Source organism: Lagenorhynchus albirostris, chromosome 13, assembly GCF_949774975.1.
Source record: "Lagenorhynchus albirostris chromosome 13, mLagAlb1.1, whole genome shotgun sequence".
NCBI lineage: Eukaryota > Metazoa > Chordata > Mammalia > Artiodactyla > Delphinidae > Lagenorhynchus > Lagenorhynchus albirostris.
The window spans coordinates 13,584,784-13,600,439 of NC_083107.1; the positions used below are offsets into that span (position 1 = coordinate 13,584,784).

Consider the following 15,656-nt stretch of genomic DNA (forward strand, 5'->3'; position numbering starts at 1 on the left):
GGTACACCGGCTGGCAAAGGTACACGGAGACAGGAATGCTCAAACCCTGCCAGTGGGCATGGATGCAGGTGCAACCTTCCTCCAGGGCCATTTGGCAGAACTTAGGTATCAAAGCCTTAAAACACACACACCTTCTGACCCAGTAATGCCACTTCCAATAACCTTTCCAAAATAAATAATCAGAGATGAGGACAAGCTGATGATCATTTCTGTATTATTTTTAGTGGCAAAAAATACATAATAATCTTAAAACCAACAAGGGAATTGGTTAAATGAATTTTCCAACACTGTTATTATGGGTTCTTGCATAGTTATTCAAAAGTATTTGCAAAAAAAGTTAACATGATCAAGTGGTTCCTATTACGAACTGGGAAAGTATGCACTGGAGAAAGTAAAATTCAAAACAGTATATAGGGACTTCCCTGGTGGCGCAGTGCTTTTGAATCCGCCTGCCAATGCAGAGGACACAGGTTTGAGCCCTGGTCCAGGAAGATCTCACATGCCGCAGAGCAACTAAGCCCGTGCACCACAACTACTGAGCCCGCGCTCTAGAGACCACAGGCCACAACTACTGAAGCCCATGCGCCTAGAGCCCATGCACTGCAACAAGAGAAGCCACCGCAATGAGAAGCCCACGTGCCGCAACAAAGAGTAGCCCCCACTCGCTGCGACTAGAGAAAGCCCACACGCAGCAACAAAGACCCAACGAAGCCAAAAATAAATAGATAAATAAATTTATTAAAAAGAAAAAAACAGTATACACAACACGCCAAGTAGGTATGCTTGAATATATTTTATGACCACGTAAACACTAAAATGCACTGAAAAGTTAACAGTAGTTATTTGTGGTGGTGTTTTAGAACCTTCAGAATTTTTCTATGTTTGTTACTTTTAAAAATAGAACTTTAGACACCAGGCCGCACTGTGCTCCTCAGGCCACCGCCCTGCCCCTCCAGTGGCTCCGGTCCCCATCGCCGCACACCAGCCAGGCGGTTCCAGGGATTTGGATGTCCGTGTCTTTGAGGGACCACTACTTCACCTGCCACATGCTTGCAGGATCTTGATTCCCAGGCCGGAGGTCAGGCCCTGTGGTGGGAGCTCTGAGTCCAAACCACCGAACTAACAGAGAACCTCAGACCCCAGGGAATATCGACTGGAGTGAGGCCTCCCAGAGGTCCTCATCTCAGCACCAAGACCCAGCTCTATCCAACTGCCTGCAAACTCCAGTGCTGGACGTCCCAGGCCAAACAACCAGTAAGACAAGAATACAGCACCACCCATCAAAAAAAAAAAAAAATGAAATGACAAAAAAATACGTTACGGATGAAGGAGCAGGGTAAAAATCTACAAGACCAAATAAATGAAGACGAAATAGGCAACCTACCTGAAAAAGGATTCAGAGTAATGATAGTAAACATGACCCAAAATCTCGGAAACAGAATGGAGAAAATACAAGAAACATTTAACAAGGATCTAGAAGAACTAAAGACCAAACAAACAGTGATGAACAACACAATTACTGAAATTAGAAATACTCTAGAAGGAATCAATAGCAGAATAACTGAGGCAGAAGAACGGATAAGTGAGCTGGAAGGTAAAATGGTGGGAATAACTGCCAGGGAGCAGAGAAAAGACAAAAGAATGAAGAGAATTGAGGACAGTCTCAGAGACCTCGGGGACACCATTAAATGCACCAACATTCGAATTACAGGGGTCCCAGAGGAAGAGAAAAAGAAAGGGTCTGAGAAAATATCTGAAGACATGACAGTCAAAAAATTCCCTAACATGGGAAAGGAAATAGTCAATCAAGTCCGGGAAGCACCGAGAGTATGACACAGGATAAATCCAAAGAGAAACACGCTGAGACACATATTAATCAAACTATCAAAAATTAAATACAAAGAAAAATATTAAAAGCAGCAAGGGAAAAGCAACAAATAACATACAAGGGAATCCCCATAAGGTTAACAGCTGATTTTTCAGCAGAAACTCTGCAAGCCAGAAGGGAGTGGCAGGACATATTTAAAGTGATGAAAGGGAAAAACTTATAACCAAGATTACTCTACCCAGCAAGGATCTCATTCAGATTCTATGGAGAAATTAAAACCCTTACAGATAAGCAAAAGTTAAGAGAATTCAGCGTTACCAAACCAGCTTTACAACAAATGCTAAAGAACTTCTCTAGGCGGGAAACACAAGAGAAGGAAAAGACTTACAAAAACAAACCCAAAACAATTAAGAAAATGGTAACAGAAACATATATATCAATAATTGCCTTAAATTAAATGAATTAAATACTCCAACCAAAAGACAGACCAGATGAATGGATACAAAAACAAGACCCATACATATGCTGTCTACAAAGTCTCACTTCAGATCTAGGGACACATACAGACTGAAAGTGAGGGGATGGAAAGAGATATTCCATGCAAAGGGAAATCAAAAGAAAGCTGGAGTAGCAATTCTCATATCAGACAAAATAGACTTTAAAATAAAGACTATTACAAAAGATAAAGAAGGACACTACATAATGATCAAGGAATCAATCCAAGAAGAAGACGTAACAATTATAAATATTTATGCACCCAACATAGGAGTACCTCAATACATAAGGCAAATGCTAACAGCCATAAAAGGGGAAATCGACAGTAACACAGTAATAGTAGGGAACTTGAACATCCTACTTTCACCAATGGACAGATGATCCAAAATGGAAATAAATAAGGAAACACAAAATTTAAATGACACATTAAACAAGATGGATTTAATTGATATTTATAGGACATTCTATCCAAAAACAACAGAATACACTTTCTTCTCAAGTGCTCATGAAACATTCTCCAGGATAGATCATATCTTGGGTCACAAATCAAGCCTTGGTAAATTTAAGAAAATTAAAATCGTATCAAGTATCTTTTCCGACCACAACACTATGAGTCTAGATATCAATTACAGGAAAAAACCCATAAAAAATACAAACACATGGAGGCTAAACAATACGCTACTAAATAACTGAGAGATCACTGAGGAAATCAAAAAATAGCTAGAAACAAATGACAATGAAAACAGGACAACCCAAAACCTATGGGATGCAGCAAAAGCAGTTCTAAGAGGGAAGGTTATAGCAATACAATCCTACCTCAACAAAAATCTCAAACAACCTAACCTTACACCTAAAGCAATTAGAGAAAGAAGAACAAAAAAGCCCCAAAGTTAGCAGAAGGAAAAATATCATAAAGATCAGATCAGAAATAAATGAAAAAGAAATGAAGGAAAGGACAGCAAAGCTCAATAAAACTAAAAGCTGGCTCCTTGAGAAGATACACAAAATTGATAAACCATTAGCCAGACGCATCAAGAAAAAAAGGGAGAAGACTCACATCAACAGAATTAGAAATGAAAAAGGAGGAGTAACAACTGACACTGCAGAAATACAAAGGATCATGAGAGATTACTACAAGCCAATAAAATGGACCACCTGGAAGAAATAGACAATTTCTTAGAAAAGCACAACCTTTCAAGACTGAACCAGAAAGAAACAGAAAATATCAACAGACCAATCACAAGCACTGAAATTGAAACTGTGATTAAAAATCTTCCAACAAACAAAAGCCCAGGATCAGATGGCTTCACAGGTGAGTTCTATCAAACATTTAGAGAAGAGCTAACACCTATCCTTCTCAAACTCTTCCAAAATATAGCAGAGGGAGGAACACTCACAAACTCATTCTACGAGGCCACCATCACCCTGATACCAAAACCAGACAAAGACGTCACAAAAAAAGAAAACTTCAGGCCAATATCTCTGATGAACACAGATGCAAAAATCCTCAACAAAATACTAGCAAACAGAATCTAACAGCACATTAAAAGGATTATACACCGTGATCAAGTGGGATTTATCCCAGGAATACAAGGATTCTTCAATATACACAAATCAATCCATGTGATACACCATATTAACAAATTGAAGGAGATAAACCATATGATAATCTCAAGAGATGCAGAAAAAGCTTTTGACAAAATTCAACACCCATTTATGATAAAAAAACTCTCCAGAAAGTGGGCACAGAGAGAACCTATCTCAACATAATAAAGCCCATATATGACAAACCCACAGCCAACATCGTTCTAAATGATGAAAAACTGAAACCATTTCTCAGGGCAACAAGACAAGGTTGCCCATTCTCACCACTATTATTCAACATAGTTTTGTAAGTTTTGGCCATAGTAATCAGAGAAGAAAAAGAAATAAAAGGAATCCAAATCAGAAAGGAAGTAAAACTGTCACTTTTTGCAGATGACATGATACTATGCATAGAGAATCCTAAAGATGCTACCAGAAAACTACTAGAGCTAATCAATGAATGTGGTAAAATAGCAGGATACAAAATTAACACACAGCAATCTCTTGCATTCCTATACACTAATGATGAAAAATCTGAAAGAGAAATTAGGGAAACACTCCCATTTACCATTTCAACGAAAAGAATAAAATACTTAGGAATAAACCTACCTAAGAAGACAAAAGACCTGTATGCAGAAAACTATAAGACACTGATGAAAGAAATTCAAGATGATACAAACAGATGGAGACATATACTATGTTCTTGGATTGGCAGAATCAACACTGTGAAAATGACTCTACTACCCAAAGCAATCTACAGATTCAATGCAATCCCTATCAAATTACCAATGGTAATTTTCACAGTACTAGAACCAAAAATTGCACAACTTGGGGATTCCCTGGTGGCGCAGTGGTTGAGAGTCCGCCTGCCGATGCAGAGGTTGCAGGTCTGGTGCCCCGGTCGGGAAGATCCCACATGCCGCGGAGCGGCTGGGCCCATGAGCCATGGCTGCTGAGCCTGTGCGTCCGGAGCCTGTGCTCCGCAACGGGAGAGGCCACAGCAGTGAGAGGCCTGCGTACCGCAAAAAATAATAATAATAATTTAAAAAATTGCACAACTTGTATGGAAACACAAAAGACCCCAAAGAGCCAAAGCAATCTTGAGAAAGAAAAACGGAGCTGGAGGAATCAGGCTGCCAGACTTCAGACTATACTACAGAGCTACAGTAATCAAGACAGTATGGTACTGGCACAAAAACAGAAAGATAGATCAATGGAACAGGATAGAAAGCCCAGAGATAAACCCACGCACATATGGTCACCTTATCTTTGATAAAGGAGGCAAGAATATACAATGGCGAAAAGACAGCCTCTTCAATAAGTGGTGCTGGGAAAACTGGACAGCTACATGTAAAAGAATGAAATTAGAACACTCCCTAACACCATACACAAAGATAAACTCAAAATGGATTAAAGACCTAAATGTAAGGCCACTATAAAACTCTTAGAAGAAAACACAGGCAAAACACTCTATGACATAAATCACAGCAAGATCCCTTTTGACCTACCTCCTAGAAAAAAAAAATAAAAACAAAAATAAACAAATGGGACTTAATGAAACTTAAAAGCTTTTGCACAGCAAAGGAAACCATAAGCAAGACGAAAAGACAACCCTCAGAATGGAGAAAATATTTGCCAACGAAGCAACTGGCACAGGATTAATCTCCAAAGTATATAAGCAGTTCATGCAGGTCAATATCAAAAAAACAAACAACCCAATCCAAAAATGGGCAGAAGACCTAAACAGACATTTCTCCAAAGAAGATATACAGATTGCCAACAAACACATGAAAGAATGCTCAACATCATTAATCATTAGAGAAATGCAAATCAAAACTACAATGAGATATCACCTCACACTGGTCAGAATGGCCATTATCAAAAAATCTACAAACGATAAATGCTGGAGAGGGTGTGGAGAAAAGGGAACCCTCTTGCACTGTTGGTGGGAATGTAAATTGATACAGCCACTATGGAGAACAGTATGGAGGTTCCTTAAAAAACTAAAAATAGAACTACCATACGACCCAGCAATCCCACTACTGGGCATATACCCTGAGAAAACCGAAATTCAAAAAGAGTCATGTACCAAAATGTTCATTGCAGCTCTATTTACAATAGCCCGGAGATGGAAACAACCTAATTGCCCATCATCGGATGAATGGATAAAGAAGATGTGGCACATATATACAATGGAATATTACTCAGCCATAAAAAGACACGAAATTGAGCTATTTGTAATGAGGTGGATAGACCTAGAGTCTGTCATACAGAGTGAAGTAAGTCAGAAAGAAAAAGACAAATACCGTATGCTAACACATATATATGGAATTTAAGAAAAAAAAAATGTCATGAAGAACCTAGGGGTAAGACAGGAATAAAGACGCAGACCTCCTAGAGAACGGACTTGAGGTTATGGGGAGGGGGAAGGGTGAGCTGTGACAGGGCGAGAGAGAGTCATGGACATATACACACTAACAAACGTAGTAAGGTAGATAGCTAGTGGGAAGCAGCCGCATGGCACAGGGATATTGGCTTGGTGCTTTGTGACAGCCTGGAGGGGTGGGATAGGGAGGGTGGGAGGGAGGGAGACGCAAGAGGGAAGAGATATGGGAACATATGTATATGTATAACTGATTCACTTTGTTATAAAGCAGAAACTAACACACCATTGTAAAGCCATTATATCCCAATAAAGATGTTAAAAAAAAAAAAAAAGAGTCATGTACCACAATATTCATTGCAGCACTATTTACAATAGCCAGGACATGGAAGCAACCTAAGTGTCCACTGACAGATGAATGGATAAAGAAGATGTGGCACGTATACACAATGGAATATTACTCAGCCATAAAAAGAAAAGAAATTGAGTTATGTGTAATGAGGTGGATGGACGTACAGTCTGTCATACAGAGTGCAGTCAGAAAGAGAAAAACAAATGCCGTATGCTAACACATATTTATGGAATCTCAAAAAAAAATATGGTTCTGATGAACCTAAGGTCAGGACAGGAATAAAGATACAGATGTAGAGAATGGACTTGAGGACACGGGGAGGGGGAAGGGTAAGCTGGGACGAAGTGAGAGAGTAGCATTGACAAATATACACTACCAGAAATAAAATAGATAGCTAGTGGGAAGCAGCCACATAGCACAGGGAGATCAGCTCGGTACTTTGCGACCATCTAGATGGGTGGGATAAGAAGGGTAGGAGGGAGACGCAAGTGGGAGGCGACATACGTATGCATATAGCTGATTCACTCTGTTATACAGCAGAAACTAACACAACACTGTAAAGCAATTATACTCTAAAAAAGATGTTAAAAAAAAAATGGAAGTTTGTATTTTTAAGCTTCTTTGATTAAAAAAAAAAAAACCTGAAAAGGAGAATGAGAAGGAAAGAATGTGTAATAAGATCTAGATTCCTAAATCCACAGATTAAAAAGTGTAATCTGTACTCTTTTCAGTTTTAGACTTACTGTTGCTAGGAGAAGAGGGAGAAAAGTACACTCTAGGGCCCAGGGTATCTCAGCTTTTCCCCAAATGGCTCACCTCCTGAAGTGAAAGAAGCGGCAAAACACGGGCGAGTCTTTCTGCTGCTCCTTATCCTTTCGGAGGCTGTCCAAGCGACACTCCCGGCACTTGGGCAGCTGCGCAACGATGTTCACGCAAGAGTCGTCCTGCACAAAGGCCTCACCGCTCTGCTGCAGCTTCTTGAGTTTGGCTGGGTCTGTCAAAACCGACTTCCGGGATGGGGCTAGAAAAAAAGATGAAGGAAAATGGGACCTCAGATTTAAAAAGTCACATCAATATTTGACTGAATTCTATTCAAAAGGTCAGTTTTCCCAAAGGGAGAACTCCTCTTCTCAATTACTGGTTCAACTGTAGTAATTTCTAAAAATGGCTTAATAGAAGACAACTATCAGAACAATTGGAAGTTTTATTCTCTTTATAAAATACATCTCATTTGGTGAGTCCATTTGGCAACTTAAAACCCCAGACCCACAATTCCAAGTTAGTGCATACCTCTATTCACAACCCTAGATAAGAACGCTTCAACAGAGGACCGTGCGGGAGTCAACTGTGTCAGTTTTCACACTCAAAAAGAATGGTTTGAGATGTGTTTTCCAAAGCGTTCTGCAAAAGCTAACCATTCCAAACGTCACAGGCCCCCTGGCCTATAAGAGTGATCCTCTAAATGCTTCTAGGAGATGCCACTTGACCCTTGACATATCTTCTATTTCCTTCACACATATGTTCCATTCAAGATTAAGAGCATTGGCTAAAGAGAGGATTTTGATTCTAAGTAAATGCATGTTTTAAGTTTTAACTTGTAATGGGCAGGTGAACTTGAAAGGAAAAGTTAAGATGGTTTTTAAGAAAAAGGGAGACAAAAATAGAGATGTAACATTAAAGAGCAACCACTGTGTCAGACCAAATAACATAGAAAGGAATCCGTTTCTATGTCAAGAGCCTTAAGGTATACAGTGGGCCCTCTACATCCGTGGGTTCAACCAACCATGGATTGAAAATACTACACGACCTGTGGTCGGCTGAATCTGCAGATGCAAAACCTGCAGATGGGAATGGGAAGGCTAACTGTAGGGGGGTAGTGCATTTTGGGTATCCACAGGGGGTACTGGAACTGATCCCCCTCAGATACTGAGGGACTGTATTTCATATAAAACCGACAGAAGGCGGCGGAGGGGAAGATGGCGGAAGAGTAAGAGGCGGAGATCACCTTCCTCCCCACAAATACACCAGAAATACATCTACCCGTGGAGCAACTCCTACAGAACCTACAGAACACCTACTGAACGCTGGCAGAAGACCTCAGACCTCCCAAAAGGCAACAAACTCCCCACGTACCTGGGTAGGGCAAAAGAAAAAAAGAAAAAACAGAGACAAAAGAATAGGGACGGCACCTGCACCAGTGGGAGGGAGCTGTGATGGAGGAAAGGTTTCTACACACTAGGAAGCCCCTTCGCGGGCAGAGACTGCGGGAGGCGGAGAGGGGAGCTTCGGAGCCGCGGAGGAGTGCACAGCAACAGGGGTGCGGAGGGCAAAGCGGGGAGATTCCCGCACAGAGGATCGGTGCCGACCGGCACTCACCAGCCCGAGACGCTTGTCTGCTCACCCGCCGGGGCGGGCGGGGCTGCGAGCTGAGGCTTGGGCTTTGGTCCGCGCAGGGAGAGGACTGGGGTTGGCGGCGTGAACACAGCCTGAAGGGGTTAGTGCACCACGGCTAGCCGGGAGGGCGTCCGGGGAAAAGTCTGCACCTGCCGAAGAGGCAAGAGACTTTTTCTTCCCTCTTTGCTTCCTGGTGCGCGAGGAGAGGGGTTTAAGAGCGCTGCTTAAAGGAGCTCCAGAGACGGGCGCGAGCCGTGGCTAAAAGCGTGGACCCCAGAGACGGGCGGGAGACGCGGCTAAAAGCACTGACCCCAGAGACGGGCGGGAGACGCGGCTAAAAGCGTGGACCCCAGAGACGGCCATGAGACGCTAAGGCTGCTGCTGCCGCCACCAAGGGGTCTGTGTGCGAGCACAGGTCCCTATCCACACCCCTCTTCCGGGGAGCCTGTGCAGCCCGCCACTGCCAGGTTCCCGGGATCCAGGGACAACTTTCCCGGGAGAACGCACGGCGGGCCTCAGGCTGGTGCAACGTCACGCTGGTCTCTGCCGCCGCAGGCCCGCCCCGCACGCCGTGCCCCTCCCTCCCCCCCGGCCTGAGTGAGCCTAGCCCCCCAATCAGCGGCTCCTTTAACCCCGTCCTGTCTGAGCAAAAAACAGACAACCTCCAGCGACCTACACGCAGAGGCGGGGCCAAATCCAAAGCTGAGTCCCTGTGAGCTGTGAGAACGAAGAGAGAAAGGGAAATCCCTCCCAGCAGCCTCAGAAGCAGGGATTAAAGCTCCACAATCAACTTGATGTACCCTGCATCTGTGGAATGCATGAATAGACAACGAGTCATCCCAAATTGAGGAGGTGGACTTCGAGAGCAAGATCTATTTTTTCTCCTTTTCTTCTTTTTCTGAGTATGTGTATGCTTCTGTGTGAGATTTTGTCTGTATAGCTTTGCTTCCACCATTTGTCCTAGGGTTCTATCCATCCGTTTTTTGTTTTTTTAAATTTTTTCTTAATAATTAATTTTAATAACTTTATTATACTCTTCCTTCCTTCCTTCCTTCCTTCCTCCTTCCTTCCTTCCTTCCCTCCTTTAGACAACGAATCATCCCAAATTGAGGAGATGCACTTTGAGAGAAAGATTTATGATTTTTTCCCCTTTACCTCTTTTTGTGAGGGTGTATGTGTATGCTTCTGTGTAAGATTTTGTCTGTATACCTTTGCTTCTACCATTTGTCCTAAGGTTCTATCCGTCCCCCCTTTTTTTCTAAATAATTATTTTTTAATTTAATAACTTTATTATACTTTATTTTACTGTATCTTTTTTTCCTTCCTTCCTTCCCTCCTTCCTTCCTTCCTCCCTCCATCCCTCCCTCCTTTCCTTCTTTCTTCCTTCCTTCCTTCCTTCCCTTCTTTCTTTCTTTCTTTCTTCCTACTTCTACTAATTCTTTCTCTCTACTTTTTCTCCCTTTTATTCTGAGCCGTGTGGATGAAAGGCTCTTAGTGCTGCAGCCAGGAGTCAGTGCTGTGCCTCTGAGGTGGGAGAGCCAACTTCAGGACACTGGTCAACCAGAGACCTCCCAGCTCCACATAATATCAAACGGCGAAAATCTCCCAGAGATCTCCATCTCAACACCAGCACCCAGCTTCACTCAACGACCAGCAAGCTACAGTGCTGGACAACCTATGCCAAACAGCTAGCAAAACAGGAACACAACCCCACCCATTAGCAGAGAGGCTGCCTAAAACCATAATAAGTCCACAGACACCCCAAAACACACCACCAGACGTGGACCTGCCCACTAGAGAGACAAGATCCAGCCTCATCCACCACAACACAGGCACTAGTGCCCTCCACCAGGAAGCCTACACAACCCAATGAACCAACCTTAGCCACTGGGGACAGACATCAAAAACAACAGGAACTACGAACCTGCAGCCTGCAAAAAGGAGACCCCAAACACAGTAAGATAAGCAAAATGAGAAGACAGAAAAACACACAGCAGATGAAGGAGCAAGATAAAAATGCACCAGACCTAACAAATGAAGAGGAAATAGGCAGTCTACCTGAAACAGAATTCAGAATAATGATAGTAAGGATGATCCAAAATCTTGGAAATAGAATGGACAAAATGCAAGAAACATTTAACAAGGACCTAGAAGAACTAAAGATGAAACAAACAATGAAGAACAACACAATAAATGAAATGAAAAAGACTCTAGATGAGATCAATAGCAGAATAACTGAGGCAGAAGAACGGATAAGTGACCTGGAAGATAAAATAGTGGAAATAACTACTGCAGAGCAGAATAGAGAAAAAAGAATGAAAAGAACTGAGGACAGTCTCAGAGACCTCTGGGATAACATTAAACGCACCAACATTTGAATTATAGGGGTCCCAGAAGAAGAAGAGAAAAAGAAAGGGACTGAGAAAATATTTGAAGAGATTATAGTTGAAAACTTCCCTAATATGGGAAAGGAAATAGTTAATCAAAACCAGGAAGCACAGAGAGTCCCATACAGGATAAATCCAAGGAGAAATACGCCAAGACACATATTAATCAAACTGTCAATAATTAAATACAAAGAAAGCATATTAAAAGCAGCAAGCGAAAAACAACACACAAGGGAATCCCCATAAGGTTAACAGTTGATCTCTCAGCAGAAACTCTGAAAGCCAGAAGGGAGTGGCAGGACATACTGAAAGTGATGATGGAGAAAAACCTGCAACCAAGATTACTCTACCCAGCAAGGATCTCATTCAGATTTGATGGAGAAATTAAAACCTTTACAGACAAGAAAAAGCTGAGAGAGTTCAGCACCACCAAACCAGCTTTACAACAAATGCTAAAGGAACTTCTCTAGGCAAGAAACACAAGAGAAGGAAAAGACCTATAATAATGAACCCAAAACAATTTAGAAAATGGGAATAGGAACATATCAATAATTACCTTAAATGTAAATGGACTAAATGCTCCCACCAAAAGACACAGATTGGCTGAATGGATACAAAAACAAGACCCTTATATATGCTGTCTACAAGAGACCCACTTCAGACCTAGAGACACATACAGACTGAAAGTAAGGGGATGGAAAAAGATATTCCATGCAAATGGAAACCAAAAGAAAGCTGGAGTAGCAATTCTCATATCAGAGAGAATAGACTTTCAAATAGACTATTAGATGAGACAAAGAAGGACACTACATAATGATCAAGGGATCGATCCAAGAAGAAGATATAACAATTTTAAGTATGTATGCACCCAACATAGGAGCACCTCAATACATAAGGCAAATACTAACAGCCATAAAAGGGGAAATCAACAGTAACACATTCATAGTAGGGGACTTTAACACCCCACTTTCACCAATGGACAGATCATCCAAAATGAAAATAAATAAGGAAACACAAGCTTTAAATGATACATTAAACAAGATGGACTTAGTTGATATTTACAGGACACTCCATCCAAAAACAACAGAATACACATTTTTCTCAAGTGCTCATGGAACATTCTCCAGGACAGATCATATCTTGGGTCACAAATCAAGCCTTGGTAAATTTAAGAAAATTGAAATCGTATCAAGTATCTTTTCCGACCACAACACCATGAGACTAGATATCAATTACAGGAAAAGATCTGTAAAAAATACAAACACATGGAGGCTAAACAATACACTACTTAATAACGAAGTGATCACTGAAGAAATCAAAGAGGAAATAAAAAAATACCTAGAAACAAATGACAATGGAGACACAACGACCCAAAACCTATGGGATGCAGCAAAAGCAGTTCTAAGAGGGAAGTTTATAGCAATACAAGCCCACCTTAAGAAGCAGGAAACATCTCGAATAAACAACCTAACCTCGCACCTAAAGCAATTAGAGAAAGAAGAACAAAAACCCCCCAAAGTTAGCAGAAGGAAAGAAATCATAAAAATCAGATCAGAAATAAATGAAAAAGAAATGAAGGAAACAATAGCAAAGATCAATAAAACTAAAATCTGGTTCTTTGAGAAGATAAACAAAATAGATAAACCATTAGCCAGACTCATCAAGAAAAAAAGGGAGAAGACTCACATCAATAGAATTAGAAATGAAAAAGGAGAAGTAACAACTGACACTGCAGAAATAAAAAAGATCATGAGAGATTACTACAATCAACTCTATGCCAATAAAATGGACAACCTGGAAGAAATGGACAAATTCTTAGAAATGCACAACATGCCAAGACTGAATCAGGAAGAAATAGAAAATATGAACAGACCAATCACAAGCACTGAAATTGAAACTGTGATTAAGAATCTTCCAACAAGCAAAAGCCCAGGACCAGATGGCTTCACAGGCAAATTCTATCAAACATTTAGAGAAGAGCTAACACCTATCCTTCTCAAACTCTTCCAAAATATAGCAGAGGGAGGAACACTCCCAAATTCATTCTACGAGGCCACCATCACCTTGATACCAAAACCAGACAAGGATGTCACAAAGAAAGAAAACTACAGGCCAATATCACTGATGAACATAGATGCAAAAATCCTCAACAAAATACTAGCAAACAGAATCCAACGGCACATTAAAAGGATCATACACCATGATGAGGTGGGGTTTATTCCAGGAATGCAAGGATTCTTCAATATACACAAATCTATCAATGTGATAAACCATATTAACAAACTGAAGGATAAAAACCATATGATCATCTCAATAGATGCAGAGAAAGCTTTTGACAAAATTCAACACCCATTTATGATAAAAACCCTGCAGAAAGGAGGCATAGAGGGAACTTTCCTCAACATAGTAAAGGCCATATATGACAAGCCCACAGCCAACATCATCCTCAATGGTGAAAAACTGAAAGCATTTCCACTAAGATCAGGAACAAGATAAGGTTGCCCACTCTCACCACTCTTATTCAACATAGTTTTGGAAGTTTTAGCCACAGCAATCAGAGAAGAAGAGGAAATAAAAGGAATCCAAATCGGAAAAGAAGAAGTAAAGCTGTCACTGTTTGCAGATGACATGATACTATACATAGAGAATCCTAAAGATGCCACCAGAAAACTACTAGAGCTAATCAATGAATTTGGTAAAGTAGCAGGATACAAAATTAATGCACAGAAATCTCTTGCATTCCTATACACTAAGGATGAAAAATCTGAAAGTGAAATCAAGAAAACACTCCCATTTACCATTGCAACAAAAAGAATAAAATATCTACGAATAAACCTACCTAAGGAGACAAAAGACCTGTATGCAGAAAATTATAAGACACTGATGAAAGAAATTAAAGATGATACAAATAGATGGAGAGATATACCATGTTCTTGGATTGGAAGAATCAACATTGTGAAAATGACTCTACTATCCAAAGCAATCTATAGATTCAATGCAATCCCTATCAAACTACCACTGGCATTTTTCACAGAACTAGAACAAAACATTTCACAATTTGTATGGAAACACAAAAGACCCCGAATAGCCAAAGCAATCTTGAGAATGAAAAACGGAGATGGAGGAATCAGGCTCCCTGACTTCAGACTATACTACAAAGCTACAGTAATCAAGACAGTATGGTACTGGCACAAAAACAGAAAGATAGATCAATGGAACAGGGTAGAAAGCCCAGAGATAAACCCACACACATATGGTCACCTTATCTTTGATAAAGGAGGCAGGAATGTACAGTGGAGAAGGGACAGCCTCTTCAATAAGTGGTGCTGGGACAACTGGACAGGTACATGTAAAAGAATGAAATTATAACACTCCCTAACACCATACACAAAGATAAACTCAAAATGGATTAAAGACCTAAATGTAAGGCCACTATAAAACTCTTAGAAGAAAACACAGGCAAAACACTCTATGACATAAATCACAGCAAGATCCTTTTTGACCCACCTCCTAGAGAAATGGAAATAAAAATAAACAAATGGGACCTAATGAAACTTCAAACCTTTTGCACAGCAAAGGAAACCATAAACAAGACCAAAAGACAACCCTCAGAATGGGAGAAAATATTTGCAAATGAAGCAACTGACAAAGGATTAATCTCCAAAATTTCAAGCAGCTCATGCAGCTCAATAACAAAAAAACAAACAACCCAATCCAAAAATGGGCAGAAGACCTAAACAGATATTTCTCCAAAGAAGATATACAGACTGCCAATAAACACATGAAAGAATGCTCAACATCATTAATCATTAGAGAAATGCAAATCAAAACTACAATGAGATATCATCTCACACCAGTCAGAATGGCCATCATCAAAAAATCTAGAAACAATAAATGCTGGAGAGGGTGTGGAGAAAAGGGAACACTCTTGCACTGCTGGTGGGAATGTGAATTGGTTCAGCCACTATGGAGAACAGTATGGAGGTTCCTTAGAAAACTAAAAATAGAACTACCATATGACCCAGCAATCCCACTACTGGGCATATACCCTGAGAAAACCAAAATTCAAAAAGAGTCATGTACCAAAATGTTCATTGCAGCTCTATTTACAATAGCCCGGAGATGGAAACAACCTAATTGCCCATCATCGGATGAATGGATAAAGCAGATGTGGCACATATATACAATGGAATATTACTCAGCCATAAAAAGACACGAAATTGAGCTATTTGT

At 40.7% G+C, this 15,656-nt stretch overlaps 1 protein-coding gene across 5 annotated transcripts in view; it reads right to left on the minus strand.

Annotated features, from left to right (window-relative positions):
- The window catches only part of KDM3A (lysine demethylase 3A), a 63,658-nt gene that overhangs the window by 21,997 nt on the left and 26,005 nt on the right, over positions 1-15,656 (minus strand). For all 5 annotated transcript variants that reach the window (XR_009543991.1, XR_009543992.1, XR_009543993.1 and 2 more), the window contains exon 11: positions 7,459-7,663. Coding sequence is in view for 2 of the 5 variants with exons in the window: in XM_060168465.1 (XP_060024448.1) it covers positions 7,459-7,663 (205 nt within the window). In the remaining 3 variants the exon portion in view is untranslated. The remainder of the gene's footprint in view (positions 1-7,458; positions 7,664-15,656) is intronic.